General features: G+C 44.3%; 3 protein-coding genes across 8 annotated transcripts in view; 1 reads left to right on the forward strand and 2 right to left on the reverse strand.

Annotated features, from left to right (window-relative positions):
* Nucleotides 1-138: 138 nt before the first annotated feature.
* On the reverse strand, nt 139-2788 carry abhd10b (abhydrolase domain containing 10, depalmitoylase b). The gene is made up of 5 exons (XM_061805802.1): nt 2629-2788; nt 2136-2322; nt 1642-1753; nt 1294-1431; nt 139-782 (listed from the first exon to the last, which is right to left on the reverse strand). The coding sequence occupies exons 1-5, from the start codon at nt 2720-2722 to the stop codon at nt 441-443; spliced, it is 873 nt and encodes a 290-aa protein (XP_061661786.1). The 5' UTR covers nt 2723-2788; the 3' UTR covers nt 139-440.
* Nucleotides 2294-16130, reverse strand: part of armc1 (armadillo repeat containing 1) — a 135776-nt gene continuing 121939 nt past the window's right edge. For 3 of the 5 annotated variants that reach the window (XM_061805807.1, XM_061805808.1, XM_061805803.1), the window contains exon 12: nt 4411-4547. The gene's annotated coding sequence lies outside the window, so the exon portion shown is untranslated. The other 2 variants (XM_061805805.1, XM_061805804.1) reach the window with 2 other exon arrangements.
* ythdf3 (YTH N6-methyladenosine RNA binding protein F3) lies at nt 2994-10324 on the forward strand. 2 transcript variants are annotated; one of them, XM_061805797.1, is made up of 5 exons: nt 4330-4445; nt 5132-5156; nt 5320-5399; nt 5504-7129; nt 9232-10324. In XM_061805797.1, the coding sequence occupies exons 1-5, from the start codon at nt 4416-4418 to the stop codon at nt 9253-9255; spliced, it is 1785 nt and encodes a 594-aa protein (XP_061661781.1). In that variant the 5' UTR covers nt 4330-4415; the 3' UTR covers nt 9256-10324. The 2 variants fall into 2 exon arrangements, with proteins under 2 accessions (XP_061661780.1, XP_061661781.1); XM_061805796.1 differs by lacking the exon at nt 5132-5156 and having other exon boundaries at nt 2994-4445.

Here is a 16130-nt window from a genome sequence, read left to right on the forward strand (position 1 = left end):
ACAGACGAACGTACGCGATATCTCCGGGAGTGAACGATTAGATTCCAGTCAAGGAATATAATTGTGCACGGCAGTGAACGAGTTAATTCTAACTACACGACTGCATCCCAATGGCTTTAATGATAGAGAGAGCTGCACTGACAGTGTGCAGAGGTTTTATTGGGCCCACAACTGTGAAATATGATTTTTTTTTTTTAAAGGCACAGGAACTCTATAGACTTGTGTCATGAAAAAAAAAATGGAGGAAAGAAGAGCAGCAGGAGAAGAAGTGAGTGACCCACCTAATACTGAAACACAACGTAATATGTGGAGGAAATGCAGATACAGAATATTAAAAGGTCATTTTTTGGCAGAAGCAACATGCCTTGTTTGGTAGTAAACAGTCCTCCAACGCTAAGCCCCGCCCCTCCGGCCCACGCCGCTGTCTGGGTACCTTACGATCACACCATGGTGGTCAACTTGTCTATGAGGTCGTCGATGGTGTAGACCATGAGCTTGATGTCGTCCTTCTCCGACATGCGGTGCTGGCCGTGGCGCCGCAGGATGACGTCCACGTCGGCGCTGAGCACGCGCTCGGCCACCTGCATGGAGATGTGCCACGGCACGTCCTCGTCCTTCAGGCCGTGGATGAGGCGCACGGGGCACGTGACCGGGAGGGGGCTGTGCAGCACGCAGTGGTTCTCCGCCTCGCGCAAGAAGTCCATGCTGAACTTGTACGCGCCCTCCTCGGAGTGCTTGCTCGGTACCGTCCACTCGCCCTTCTCCTGGAACTCCATCTTCGTCTAAGTGGCACGACATGGTTGAGTCTCAGACAAAGGCATCAAAATGGTGGCAGTTCTCCAAAAATTCACATTTGTTTACAAGGTATAAATACAACTATTACCGTAATTTCCGGCCTATAAACCACAACTTTTTTTCCCACCTGCTTTTCAAGCCTGCGGTTTATGCGGTGATGCGACTAGCGTTAGTGCGACGGTGCTAGCTAGCGCTAAACTCTCTGTGTACCGTCTTTGTTTGTAAATATCTCGCGTTTCAATGTGGGGACTTGCGGCTTTTACACAGCTGCAGCGGATGTATGCACCAAATATTATTTCATTTACAAACCTACTGGGTGAGGCTTATAACCAGATGTGCTCTGTAGTCCGGGAATTACGGTAATTGGGATGCGAGCTGAACTGTGATGTGGTTAGTCCGCTTTGCACTTGTTGCAAAGCTGTAATGGAACAGTACACTAGTTGTGCCTAGACGGTATGCAAAAAAATTAAAAAAATAAATAAAAAAAAAAGGTCCCACCTCCAGCGGAAGAGAGTTGAAGGAGGTGACAATGTGGTCGGCGGCGGTGGAGATGCCCACCAGCGCGGCCGTCTTCTCTGGACGCGCGATGGCCGCCAGCAGCATGAGCCAGCCTCCGATACTGGACCCCACCAAAATCTACCAAGGAAAAAAAGGACGGCTAAATGCAACATGGTACAACCTATTAAATGCATCTAATGTACAGCACGTGTACTATTGCAGTATGTTAATATGAGGTAACAGTGACACCTTGTGGTCACGTGGTGACTATCATAGAAATGTTGATCTCTTGTCAGATAATACATGGGAAGGTCGGTTTTCACACTTTCAGGATGTAAAGCATTTTACCTGTGGGCCCTCTGCTACTTCATCCAGCATAAAAAGGACATCTTTCTTCCACGTGCCAATGGTCCCTTCCGCCAGGACCCCTTCTGAGGCCCCGTGTCCCGTGTAGTCAAACCTGTGTGGATACACAACTCTTCGTTAACGGAGATCAGCCTTTGCCAGTGATGTGTAGCAAAAAGGGAAGAACGATCACATCTAAAAAATTTAATTTGTTCAAACATTTTTGTTTAAATATACCATGTTTGACTCTTTGTTTTATGTTAGTAAATTTTAATTTTGATTGACAAATGGCTCGAAGCGAGCATGCATTGCCTCTTAGCTGGAGTCTTCATTTCCTCTTAGTGATGTTATTCGACAATCTCCAGTTTGTTGACAATGTGAGGGTGAGAACAGGGACTAAAGAATACTTAATAGTGTTTTCACTAGTTTAAATGGGGAATATGAGAGGCCGGGCAAAAACTTTAAACTGTATGCAAAGGTTCTTTCTGATGGTTTACCTGAGGTATGAGTGCCCAAGTGACCGGCAGAACTCTTCCAGCGCTTCTGCTTTCTGACCATTCATGTTGGACCCATAGCCCGGCAAGAAAACCACGCCTGGACTCTTGCCCTTTACCCTCCTGTAGGCCAGCGTAGGAAGATCTGGTCTGGTGGCGTACTGGACTGTAGATTTGTGTCTCCGGTCTCCTAGTGGACACACGGGGGTGGGGGGGTTAGTACTGCATGTTATGTAAATGTCAACTACTACAACAGTGGCTAGCATGTTTAGCCAAACAAGATGAAGGTATGTTTAATGCTAACTACATTCAAAAGATGTATAAATGTAATGAAGTTAAATCAGTGACAAACGAAAAATGTACATGCTAACGTTGTTTCTTAAACGACGCAATCCATCAAAGCCACACCCCCCCCTTGTATGCCTTCTAATATCCTCCCGAGGGAACGCAGGCCGCGTTTATCGAAACGAGTCGACAATTGAAGGACCGGACAAACCTTTCGTGTGTGGGGCCAAGGAAGGAGCGAGACCTCCGCGGCTTAAAAAGCGTGAAAGTCCTCTGCGACAAGACCTCAACGCGAGTCCCGCCATACTGGAACGCGAGCCAGCGATGGGTATATCTCGCGAGAAGTGCCCCCCCCCCCACTCCGGTCTTGTTAATCTTAAGCTTTTCTGGCTCACGCTAATGGCGTACCTCATTGGTTCTCACACTATCATAGACAACAATACATAGATTCCGCGTTGAGTGATTTTTTTTTTTTTGCACATAGTATAGGTCAACGCGTTTGCCATATTGAATGTGTCAGCTCTGCCTGTGAACGAATATGAATTCAACGGCACAAGTTAAAAAAAAAAATACACTTCCGTGATAACTTTCCAACTACTTTAATGCCATTGCATGTGCTCAAGGATGACAGTCGCTTATGCACTTTCATCTATTTTCCAAGCCACTTATCCTCACAAGGGGTGCAGTGCAGGAGCCTTCTTCAACGTTGCTTTATTACCACCAGTGGGAACAGAATCCACATTTATAAAAGATTTGCTATCAGCTACAACTCATGCCCAGTCCCTCTACACTCCTCCTGACTTGGGCCAACATTCAAGTTTAAAAGTCTTCCATTTCAAATCTTTATTTGCACTGCCATCTTTGATTGTCACAACTCCCACTCACCAATAAACAATTTTTTCCCTGAACCATTTCATTTCATCTGTTACACAGACAGCAGTTTCTACAATAACACGTTTTAGTTAAAAAAATATCTGGTAATAAGTTCGTACAGGTTGAAATTCTGGCGGGTTCTCCAAGAAAATAAAAATTATTGTGACCATAACACATTTAAAGTCATGACCTCAAAAGTATAAGGTGCTTGTGCTAACGCCACACTGCAATATAAAAGTTATTAAACATTTTCCATTTTGGAACAAACGTAAACAATTGCTTTAACGGGTCACAATAAACTGTGACGGAACCGATCTGGCCCGCAGGCTTTGTGTTCGATATCTGATTTAGAAGAATTGGTAACGAAAGTAAATGTTTTAATATAGTATTTTCATAAAATTATGAAATTAATTTTTTACACATATATTACGTTTACAAGGCAGTTTCCCTGTTCGGTTTTGCAATGCTTTTTTTAATTAGGTTGGTTAAAAGAGATACATTTAAAGTACATTACACATGTGTTATTCGAATGTGAGTAAAAAAATACAACGCGAAGCAAATAAACGACTGTTAGCAAAACGTCGACGGGGGACGAGTAGGGAAAAAAAAAAAAAGGTGTTTAAAAATGGCGACCGCAAATATTATGACGAAAGGGACGGGACGCTTTCGTGAGTTTGTGACTGTCATGTGAAGTGTCAGAGTGGAACATGACTCCGAGCGTCACAGGCGGAAGGTCACCGAGCGGAGGAGCCGAGCGGAAGCGGGACTCTGGGGGTGGGAGAAGCCAGTCGGTCCGCCATTGTGGAAGATGGCAGGGGGGATATTCCCGTAAAACGCTCGTCACTTTCCCGGTGACTCACACCCTCAGCTCGGTCCCGCATCCACCTCGTTCAGAGGCGAATCTGACGGTCGATAAAGAGCGCCGTCGTCGTGTGCTCCCCGGGGGGGCTCCTCCGTCGTCGCCGCCGCCACCGCCTGAACGATCGGATCGGACAGCCGGAGAGCCGAGGCAGGCGGGAGGGAGGGAGGGAGGGAGGGGAAGAGAGCGGCGGAGGAGGAGGAGGAGGAGTGCACACAGGCGTACGGACACTGTGCTGAGCAGCCATCGGCCCCGCTTCCTGGAGGATGTCTGCGACCGCAGTGGACCATCAGCAGGTCGGTTTTGGGCCACGCTTAGCTTCGCTTGACGGTCGGGGCTCGGTCGGTGGAGGCTGGCTGGCTGGCTCGGAAAGTTTTTGTCGACGGCAGTTCGGGATCCTGAGCGGGGGATGCCACATCAGAACAGCTTTGATACGTTGATAGCCGTTTTAGCCGCCCGGAAACGCACGCAGGCCGCCCCCCACCCCCGGGTCCGCTGTGGAGCCTGTCGGCGATGCGACACCCTTTAGCCGGGGATGCCGCGACGTTCGGCATCCGCTTATTCATTAGAAGAACCAAGCTGCCGCTTTCACGTCCATGCACTAAAACACAGCATCGTTTATGTGCTAATGCAGTGATTCCCAACCAGTGAGCCAAAAGAGATCATCAGGTGTGCCTCGAGAAAAACCACCCAATTGGTCATCATTCTTTTCATCACAAATAATGCATCTTTATTCAACTATCTATTCCAGTGACATATTGTGACAGGCAGAATTAATAAACACTCTCCCTATTGTAACCTCTCCTACGGCGGAGGGTATAAAAAAAAAAAAAAAAAAAAAAAAAAAATCAACCTGTGCATTCACCTTTAAAAAAAAATATGGAAAAACTTGTTCAGCGGTGTATCTAATGTAAAATATGTGCCTTGGCTCAAGGAAGGTTGTGGAAACACTGTGCTAATGCAATCTTTTTCACTATTCCAGAGACCTAAAGGACAGGGAAATAAAGGTAAGACTGTAGAATTACATTCTCTGGAAAAAAAAAAACAACAACAACATAACAGTCATTTCCCAGCTTCCACTCCGGCACAGATATTACCAGAAATGAAATATTTACGTGTATAATAGTCTCAACTCCGCAGTGTTGTAACGGCCTCTTCTTGTGCACGCAGTGCAAAACGGATCAATGCATCAAAAGGACGGAGTGAACGATGATGACTTTGAGCCTTACATAAGCAGCCAGACAAATCAGGTAATACGCGATCATTGGTGCCGTTTAAACAAAAAATGAGGTTGTTCTTTTGAAAATATGTGCCTTGAAAATTATTAATCAGCGGCAATTTCTACACCGCACAGGGTAGCAGCTACCCACCCATGTCCGATCCCTACATGCCCAGCTACTACGCGCCGTCTATCGGGTTCCCGTACTCCGTGGGGGAGGCCGCCTGGTCCACAGCGGGAGACCCGCCCATGCCCTACCTGACCACCTACGGACAGATGAGCAATGGCGAGCCGCACTTCATCCCCGACGGTGTGTTCAGCCAGCCCGGCGCCCTGGGGAACACGCCTCCCTTTCTGGGCCAGCACGGTTTCAACTTCTTCCCGGGCAACGCGGATTTTTCCACCTGGGGTACCAGCGTGTCCCAGGGTCAGTCCACACAGACCTCGGTCTACAGCAACAGCTATGGCTACGCGCCCAGCTCCCTGGGCCGGGCCATCGCCGACGGACAGGCCGGCTTCGGGAGCGACACGCAGCTCAGCAAGATGCCGGTGTTGAACAGCATCGAGCAGAGCATGGCGGGACTCAAACTGGGTACGGACATGGTTGCGGCCGTCAGTAAAACTGTGGGCTCGCCCTTAGGGGGCACCCCGGGAATGAGCAGCATGGCGGCAAATAACCTTCCGCCTTCCGTGAGCTCGTCAGCAGGTAAACTGGCCTCGTGGGCGGCCATCGCCAAAAAGCCGGCCAAGCCGCTGCTCAAGGCCAAGCCGAAAGCCAACATGGGGATTTTGGCCGCCGCCATTCCTCCGCCGCCCATAAAGCACAACATGAACATTGGTACTTGGGACGATAAGGGCGGCTTGAACAAGCCACCGTTAGCTCAGACGATGATGCCTACGCCGCCGTTGGTACAACAGCCTCTCCTCGCTCAACCCCCAGCCTTACTGCAGAACCCGTTGTCCCATCAGCCTCAGCACCAGCCCTTCCACCTCCAATCCCTCCAGTCCCCGCAACACCCTCAATCCCTCCCACCCGGCCCCCTTCATCTCTCCTCTCACCCTCCGCAGGCCCTCCATCAGCACCAACCCCAGCAGCCCGGCCCATTGCCCAACCGCTGGGTGGCTCCCAGGAACCGGGTGGACGGCTTCGGCATGGGCGTCGGCATCCCGCCGCACGCCTCACTTTGCTCGGGCGAAGTGCATCCCGTGCTGGAGAAACTGCGCGCTCTCAATAATTACAACCCCAAAGAATTTGACTGGAACTTGAAAAACGGACGCGTATTCATCATCAAGAGCTATTCGGAAGACGACATCCACCGCTCCATCAAGTACTCCATCTGGTGTAGCACCGAACACGGCAACAAGCGTCTGGACGGGGCCTACCGCTCGTTGGGCGGCAAGGGGCCCTTGTACCTGCTGTTCAGCGTCAACGGCAGCGGGCACTTCTGCGGCGTGGCCGAGATGCGCTCGCCGGTGGACTACAACGCCTACGCCGGCGTCTGGTCTCAGGACAAGTGGAAGGGCAAGTTCGAGGTCAAGTGGGCCTTCATCAAGGACGTGCCCAACAACCAGCTGCGGCACATCCGGCTGGAGAACAATGACAACAAGCCGGTGACCAACTCCAGGGACACCCAGGAGGTGCCCCTGGAGAAGGCCAAGCAAGTGCTTAAAATCATCGCGACTTACAAGCATACCACCTCAATATTTGACGACTTTGCACATTACGAGAAACGCCAGGAGGAGGAGGATGCCTTGAGGAAGGTAAGATGAATACAGGAAGTAGCTTTGGCTGTAGACCTTCACAGCAGTAGCTGGTTTAAGTGTGCGCGACCCAGTCAGCGGGAGCACGCAAATATCTTTTCACCGAGTCACCGGTTAAAAAAAATAAATCAGGAGATCCACCTGCTCAGTCCGTATAGAAGTTCCCGACAGGTCGTCCTTGTCGGGCGGCGTCAAAAGAAAGCCTGATTCATCGACAGCCGTCTCGTGACTGCGATGAGCTCCCCGAGGGGGGAGGGATACCCGATCAGGGGGGGGGGGGCCTGAAATAGCCCACATTCCGGGCATACCCTTGTTCGGAGACAAAGGCAGACCCATGAACGCCAAGTTTGTAGCGGTAACCCAACTCGGTGGCGCTCCCGATTCCCCAATTTTCAGCCTGGGGGCGAGACGTGAGCAAGTGTGTGAAGTTTTACACTCGAGACCAGCTGCCCCACTCATCGTCGACAGCAATGACGACTAACATTAGCATGCATATAAGAACCTGACTGGGTTAGCCGTCGCAGTCGAACACCGCGTGCTCTGGTTTCGGTAAGAAAGGTACAGGCGATTACCGGGATTTCCGGCCAACAGTCACGCTTCTCACGCGTGCTATTCGACAACTTGTCGCCGAGTGTTCGTGTTTGCTACGCACGTCTCAGAAAGACGAACACAGCGAACGTGTGGATGTGTATACTTTTTTTTTAGGGTTACGGTTAGGATATAATGTATGCTAGCTCTCTCTATGTAGAAGAACGGGAACTACGAGAGCGGGGGATTTCCCGGTAACCACGTACTACGTACCCAGAGTTCCCCTGTTAGTAACTCATGTGCATTAATCACAAGGGGACTTTTCAGTACGGGGGAGCGGTCAGCCCGTCACACCGGCCCTTTTAGCGCTGCGCTAGCGTGTTACTGGCGTGTCTCAGTGATATTTACTGGTAAGTTTCATTTTAACTGGTCCTGTTGACGTTAGCGGTAGTGCGGCGCTAGCATTAGCGCCCCAGCGTTAAACTCTGTGTACCGTCTTTCTTTGTAAATATCTCGTGTTTCAGTATGCGCACTTGCGGCTTTTACACAACGGCAGCGTATGTATGTATGAAATGGTACTTCCTTTACAAATGTACTCGATGAGGCTTGTAACCAGGTGCGCTCTGTACAGCAGGGAATTACGGTAAGCCCCCGCTGTAAAGTTTATGCGGCTAATTTGCGCATTTTTTTTTTCTAACCGCCGCAAGGGGGCATTCGTGCGGAAAAGGTAATGGGACCGGTGGAATATATGTGCCGAGGAAGTGACTTTTACCGGCCGCGTTAGCACTGTGCTAGCGTGTCTCAGTGATATTCACCGGTAAGTTTACCGGTAAGCTAAACTCTGTGTACCGTCTTTCTTTGTAAATATCTCGAGTTTCAATGCAGGCACTTGCGGCTTTTACAGAACCGCGGCGTATGTATGTACCAAATGGTATTTCCTTTACAAAGGTGCGGTCTGTAGGCCGCGAATTACAGTAACGTTTACGGCTGTGCCAATTTACTGGGATGCGAGCGTGCAAGCAGCTTGTGCCTTTCACGCGATAACGCAGTGAAATAGGACATGGCATGTTCTGGATTTCTGCGAGTTCTTTTCACGCAGCCTCCGGTGTTCGGCTCACATGGCCCAAGAACTCGTCAAACGCGGGGCTCGACTCGCACATCTCGTTCCGTGTCGCCGCCGTTCCCGCAGAATGCGGGGAACCCCCCCCCCCCCCCGTATTTAAAACAGCAGATGAAAAATGGAAGCGACGACGACGTGGCTCCATATAGACGCTGGTACAATAATAAAAGCGTACACGTGGCTGTTCTCATAATAGAGACATTGAGCATATTAATAGCAACGATGCCCGCAGTGACGAGCGAGGAGGTCGCCACACAAAGGAATCATTCAGCAACTGTACTTCCTTTTTAAAAGCATCACCGCGGCAACCGATTGTTGATTTGATTCAGAGGCAATTTAGTAGCAGTATGTAAAAAAATAAAAAAAAATAAAAAATATGGACTTATTCAAATTAGGTTCCTTGTCCTGTCGCCAACTTCCAATGTTGTCTTCTCTCTCTCTCCCCCCCCGGCAGGAACGCAGTCGAAACAAACCGTAAACTTCAAGCGGACGAGACAGGCGACGGCGACAAAAGCCGCTCGACCGCGAGGAGGACGCGAAACGTATCATCGCAACACTCGTGTGTATTTCTGTTTTTCAAAGTCGGCACTTTCATCCTCTTTACTGTTTTCACTTTGGTTTGCAACTAAATGACGGATCAGCTCAGTCGCCATCTTTTTTTTATATTATTTGTAATAATTTTAGTCACTCGGTAGGTAGCAATCATTATTCAGGTGAGCTAATTAGGGAAACACGAACGCGTCAATCAGGAAATATTAACCCACATACCAAAACAATACGACGATGGGCTCATATTTGTTTTATTTTTTTCTTGTGATGAAGTGATTTTTGTCTGAGGAGAATGTAACCGATTCACACTTTTAAACAATTTAAAAAAAAAAAATGCAGTGTTTAGCAGGGGAAAAAAAAAATTGTCATTATTGGGACAAAGTTGGATGAAGTGACAATCATGCGACAACAGAGGGTAATAAAAAAAAATATGACTTTTGCTCAGATTAAGTAGCAATTAGGGTTGTTTTGTCAAATTGAAAGCAGATAAAGATAAACAACAGCTGCTGGCGTTAGCCGCCTCAGCTACTTTGGATTTTTTTTTTAATCATTCTTAATTAGTAGAAATTATGTTACCACAATTGAGGCGTCTTATTATAATGAATACTAATAATAATCATAATTGCTTTTTAAAAAAAAAAAACCAACTAATTAAAGCGTAATGAGAAGACCATCGTGCTAAAAAAATTGAAAAAGTTTTAGAAAGATAGTAGTTATACTAATAATTGTCAGACGTATTTATGAAAACATTTTTGTTCTTAACCAGCACAATACAGTTGATTAACATAAAAATAAAAAAACTTTTCACTTTTCAGTGAAAATGTATAAACAGTATATTTTGCCTTTCTTTTTGCATAAAATTAAATTTGGGTACATTTATACATTTACAGTATATCCATTTTTTCATTTTATAATTCTTTAAAAAAATTTTTGTTCAATTTTAAAATTTTGTATGTTTTTTTTTTTTTTTTAATGGGCCACTCCCCCCAGTTTAATTGCATCAGAATCTTTTTTTTTGCTGTATTTGTATTATGTTTGACATTTATTGTATTAAGTGAATCCAATTATTTTATTTAATAATTCAATAAATGACATATTGAAACAATAAAAAAAAAAAAAACACTTGATTTAGCTCCCATTTTTTTTCTTCCATGACCTAAATAAAGACTGTTTTACACATGATCATGAGCATCTTTTCCTTTGCCAAAATAACTCCCGACTTCATGTGCGGCGTATCAAGATGCTGATTATAACGTGTTTATGCACAGGTGTACTTCAAATTGGCCACTCAAAAATGTGCAGTTTTTCAGGGTTATGTTAGGGTAGTGCAATTTTAATATTTTTTAAAAAGCGTAGTTTCACCCAACAAACCTTTCTTTCCACTAGAGGGCGCCATCCGTCAACTATTATCTTCCAATGGTCTCAGCGGTCATACAAAAAGCCTCTTCAATACCCAGCAAGGCCCTTTTCCTTTCCTTCTTGAATCTTCCAACTCCTCTCGAGCCAATTAACCAGGACAGGAAGCACTTGTTGTGCCCCCCTCCCACCCACCCCCCATCATCATCACCACCACCACCACCACCACCAGCTTTATTAATGCCAGCTCGCCAAAGCTGTTCAGCAAGCGCGGGAGGAGTGAGAAAATCTCCCATTATGTGCGTCTGGGGGGGATGAAGAAAGAGCGGTAATTATAACATGCAGGCTTTTTGGATTGGCGACTTGTGTAAACTTGTGCGTCGACCGGGTTTTCTCAAGGGAGGGGGGCGGGACACTTGCTGCTTTTGCTTTTTGTCTGTGAACACAACAGACACGCTTATACTATGCGGCGGCACGGTGAGCTCAGCTGGAAAGCGTTGGGCTCACAGTTCTGAGGTCTTGGGTTCAATCCCGACCCCACCGGTCTGGAGTTTGCATGTTCTAACCGTGCCTGCGTGGATTTTCTCCGGGTGGGCACTCCGGTTTCCTCCCACATCCTAAAAACATGCGGCATTAATTGGACACTAAATTAGGTGTCTGTCTCTGTGAGGCCTGCGATTGGCTGGCAACCACTTCGGGGTGTAGCCCGCCTCCTGCCCGTAGACAGCCGGGATAGGCTCCTGCGCTCCCCGCGACCCTTGTGAGGATAAGCGGCTAAGAAAATGGATGGATGGAAAAAACAGAGCCTTTCGCAAAGTATTGGAAACCTTTCCGAGCCTTTTTTTGGGAGGGTGAGGGGGACATCGCCTATCGCATATAAGCACATATTAAAAAAAAAAAAATGCACATCTGTAAATCTCTGGCCCTTTAATTTGAGGTATAATGCAATATGGCTTGTTGATGAAATTTTGTCATAATGCACCACAAACAACCTTTAACGGCAAAAACAAACGTGTTTATTGGCTGAGAATCATGTGATTGGAAAGACCTCATTAAGGAATTTAATTTGCGGTATTACTCCATATAGGTTGTTTTATTTTATGATTCCATATAGATTGATTTTTGACTGAAACTATTACAGGAAAAAAAAAAAAAAAAAAAAAACCCAACAACCCAAACATGTTTATCGGCTTTACTAAACATATGGAAACTTTCATTCAGGCTGAGTGACACTTTTAGGCCAAAAAATGGTTATTACATCATCATAGAAGCACATATTGTAGTTGGAAAGTCATTACTTTTCTCACCCCCTCCAGAATTTTGTCATTTTGGAACATTTTTTTAAATTATTATTCAAAATGGGTGCTCTGGATTGGAATAGGATTAGAATCGCCAGAGTTTCCATTTCCACTTTTTAAAAAAAACAAAACAAAACCTTGATTGGATCAGAATATCTCATTTGGTCACTAATGGAGAAAAGGTTAGTCGCACCAGCAATAATAATAATAATAAAAATGATAATAATAATAAGGTGAAACAAGGTTAAACTGAGTGGCTCAGAACTCCCTGCGGATTCAAGGTGCTAAATTAAGACCTAAAATCAGACGAAATCATCAGCGGGCTCTTTTGTTTTGCGCCACCGGTGAGGGTGGGGGGGGAGCAAGAAAAAGTCGGGTTTTGATTGACAGCCGGGTGCCATTTGTGAGGCTGTCTGTTGCCATGGCTACTTCATTTACAAGCGCTAGAGAAGCCGCGCAGCCTTTTCCGCGACACTGCGCGCGCACGAAATCATCATTTGTTGGCTAATATTTGTTTCAAATCTATCAATGCAGAGCACTGGATTAGGATTTTAGTAATGAATATGTCCGACATGTGTGGCTGTATTTGCACACAGACACGCACACACACAAAAATCATTTCACAGAATTAATTTGCTACAGCGCACACGTGAACATTCCAACACTGTGAAGCACTTACAAACACAGTTAAAAAAATCAAAATAAAAATAAAAATGCATCCTATTTATCTTCTACAGAAGGGATATACTCCCCCCACCAAAAAAAAAAAAAAAAATCCCACTTCACAAATATGGCCGCCATTCATGCAGTCACACACAGGGGGGGAAAAATGGTCGCTTAACACTACAAATATGGCTGTCACACACATTAACGACAGACCCCCCCCTCCAAAAAAAATAAAATAAAAATACATACATAATTTGTGCGGGAACTCGCTTCAGGAAAAAGTCCTGTAATGTACTCCCCAAATATGGCCGACGTGTTATTGAGCATTAAAAAAAAAAAAAAAAAAAGATTCCAAAATATGGCCGATGTACAGGACGTGCTTACATATTTGGCCATCTTTTCAAAGCCGTTATGGTCGTTTATCGCCTTTGTTTTGTGTTAGCAATTCTGTTTTAGCGCAAAATAAAAAAATTCCCACTCCACAAATATTGCCACCATTAATCCTGTGACACACATGGAGGGGGGGGGGGTGATGGCTGTCACACATATAAATGACAGTGTCGTCGCCCCCCCCACCAAAAAAATAATAATAAAAAAACCCAGCAAACTCCACCAATATGGCTAACTCATTCGTGAAAATGTCCAGCAGTAAAACACTCCACCAATATGGCCGACATTTTGTGCCGTCCCTCAGCAACATCCTACACTAATATGGCCAACATACATAATTTGTGCAGGAATTCTCGTCGGGGAAAAAGCCCCGTAAAAATGTACTCCCCGAATATGGCCGATGCATAAAAACACTCACAAATAACATACACACTTTCAGTAGTAACACATACGCGCAACACAAAGATGGCCGACATACACATTATCAGGCACTTTGTGATGATCCTGAAAAAAAAAACAAAAAACAATCACACATTCCGAAACATGGCCGACGTACAGGACGTGCTTCCATATTTTCCCATCGTTTCAAAGCAGTTATGGTTGTTTATCGCCTTCGTTGTGTGTTAGCGATCCTGTTTTAGCGCACACACACACAAACTTGGATCATTTCTCATTTTTTATTTCGAGCGCGCCTGCCTCGAAAGCGGCCAGGCTGACCTTGCGTGTGAATCGGCGGCGATATTCGCCCCCCCCCCCACCCCAGCAAACTTCAAACCGCGCTCGCGTGGAATAAAGCGGCGCATTGATTTCCTCCATCTTTTTCTATAGCGTCGGCAGCCGCGTAATCTATAGGTGCTGAACCTGCGCGAGTGCTTTTAACGACCCCTGCCGAACGCTTTGATTTGTACATATTTCCAGTATCCCGCGATGTACTGTACATTATTTTTTTTTTATATGTGAAACACATTCAAGGCCTTGAGGTCCGAAATGTCTCCTGGCAACAAAGATGAGGAATCAAAGTCAGACATAACGAACGACCCGCTCCATTCTTTAAGTATTTATTAAAAATGAAAAGTAAAATCGCAATATTTAAATTCAAACGAGAAAAAAATGCATAAAAATAAATGCAATAAAAAGGGTACAAATGGTAACAAAAAATGCTAAATAGAAATACAAAAAAAATTGATAAAAAACTTAAAACGGTAATACAAATGATAAAATGTACAAATAAAAACAAAATGCATAGATTAAAATAGTAGGAAAAAAATGACAAAAAGCAGTAAAAATAATTGAAAATTGTCCAAAAATGTGCAATTAAAAATACAAAATATATAGATTAAAATAGTAAAAAAGACAAAAGTAATAAAAATAGTAATTGAAACTTGCAATACATAGAGGAAAAAATGTAATTAGACTTAAGTAATTAAAATACTATTTGATGTAGGATTACAATATATTTTAATATATTTTTTAATATTCCCTGTTGTCTTTATATCATCATAACAGGACCACTAGATGGAGACAATCTGCTACGAAACTCATGTCAACTTTTGTTTACATATTTCATACTGTCCATCCTTAAACATTTGTGTGTATGTGTGTGTGTGTGGGGGGGGTGATCAGATAAACCACACATTTTAAAATCTAATACTCCATTTAAAAAAAAAAAAAAAGGTTTGCATTTGTAAGTGTGTGTCTGAATTTTTGTGAACGTTTGCGCCATCAAGAAAAAAAAAAGTTATAATTTTAAGGGCACATTGCCTCCCCAAAAATACGTATATAGTGCACATGCTAGAATTGGACAATGCACAGCAGAAGCCTACACGTGGATGACTCCTGAAAAAAAACAAAAAAGACGACAACAACAACAAAAAAAACCCAACAACATGGGGCTCTTAAGTTGGCAAGTCAGCAATTGGACCGGTCTTTCTTTGTAGCAGTGCTATTGATCCCAGCGCTTGTCTTCCTCCCCCTCTTCGTCCTTTTTCTTTACCTCCTCCTCCGCCTACACCCCCCCTCCCCTCTCGCTTGCTATTCTTCACGTGCACTGTACAATATAGCTCAGGATTCACTGCACACCTCGCCTTCATGCAGCAGACGCCTCTTTTTCAGGCTTCGTGCTCGGGAAAATGGCGCGCACGCAAACACACACAAACACACACACACACACACACACATACATACATATGCGGTGTCAAAATAATAATTAACTGTGACAAAAGGCCACTGACAGCAGATTTAATTTAAAAAAAAGTACTCCATAACAAGACCGAGTCAGGCCAGAGTCCAAGCTTAATGTCATTTAATCAACTATTCTGTCAGTAGAGCTACATATATAAATACATATTTAAAAAAAAAAAAAACAGTGTATGACGTTACAACATCACACTTTTATTGCAATGTGTGTGAAATTGCATTGGACTGTAGTCTCAATCATATGATCTTTTGTCATCTTTGTCATCTTATATTGATGTTGCTGTCGCATGAAAAACATGAAACATCACATTTTCTGGCTATTTTTTAAAAATATGTGGGGGGGTGGGGGAATGTATTTGAATGTTTTAGATCCTGGGGGGAAAAAAATGGAATATTCTAGATTAAATTGAAAAAAAAAGACTGTCCTTGCAGTTTATTTGACATAACGGTATATGCACAATATTTTTTAAATTAATTATACATATGTGGATGAATAAAGGTAACATACCCTATGCCCAAAAACTAATATCATCCTAAAGTGGGGGAAAAAATATTCCCCCTCTTTTTAATTATACGTTTATTTTTTTTTTAATATTTTATTTATTAAATGTGGTTGCAGGTTGAAAGGTCAGAACTAAAGAAAAAAAAACTTTTGAACCAAAAATAAATTGTTGGATTTAATTTCTTTTGTCTAATTTAATTTAATGTAATACGTTAATAAAAAAATATTACTTATTGGTCAACAGTGCAGCGATATAATAGTTTGTGTTACGGTGAACATTTTTTTTCAAATTCATTGTAGCATTTTTTCCTGAAATTTTGTAATAAATGTAAAATAAAATGTGAATTCATTCATAGATATATTTTCACAGTGATGAACAGAATTTAGGTTTGAACA

The sequence above is a fragment of the Syngnathoides biaculeatus genome, chromosome 19 (assembly GCF_019802595.1).
Source record: "Syngnathoides biaculeatus isolate LvHL_M chromosome 19, ASM1980259v1, whole genome shotgun sequence".
NCBI classification, from domain to species: Eukaryota; Metazoa; Chordata; class Actinopteri; order Syngnathiformes; family Syngnathidae; genus Syngnathoides; species Syngnathoides biaculeatus.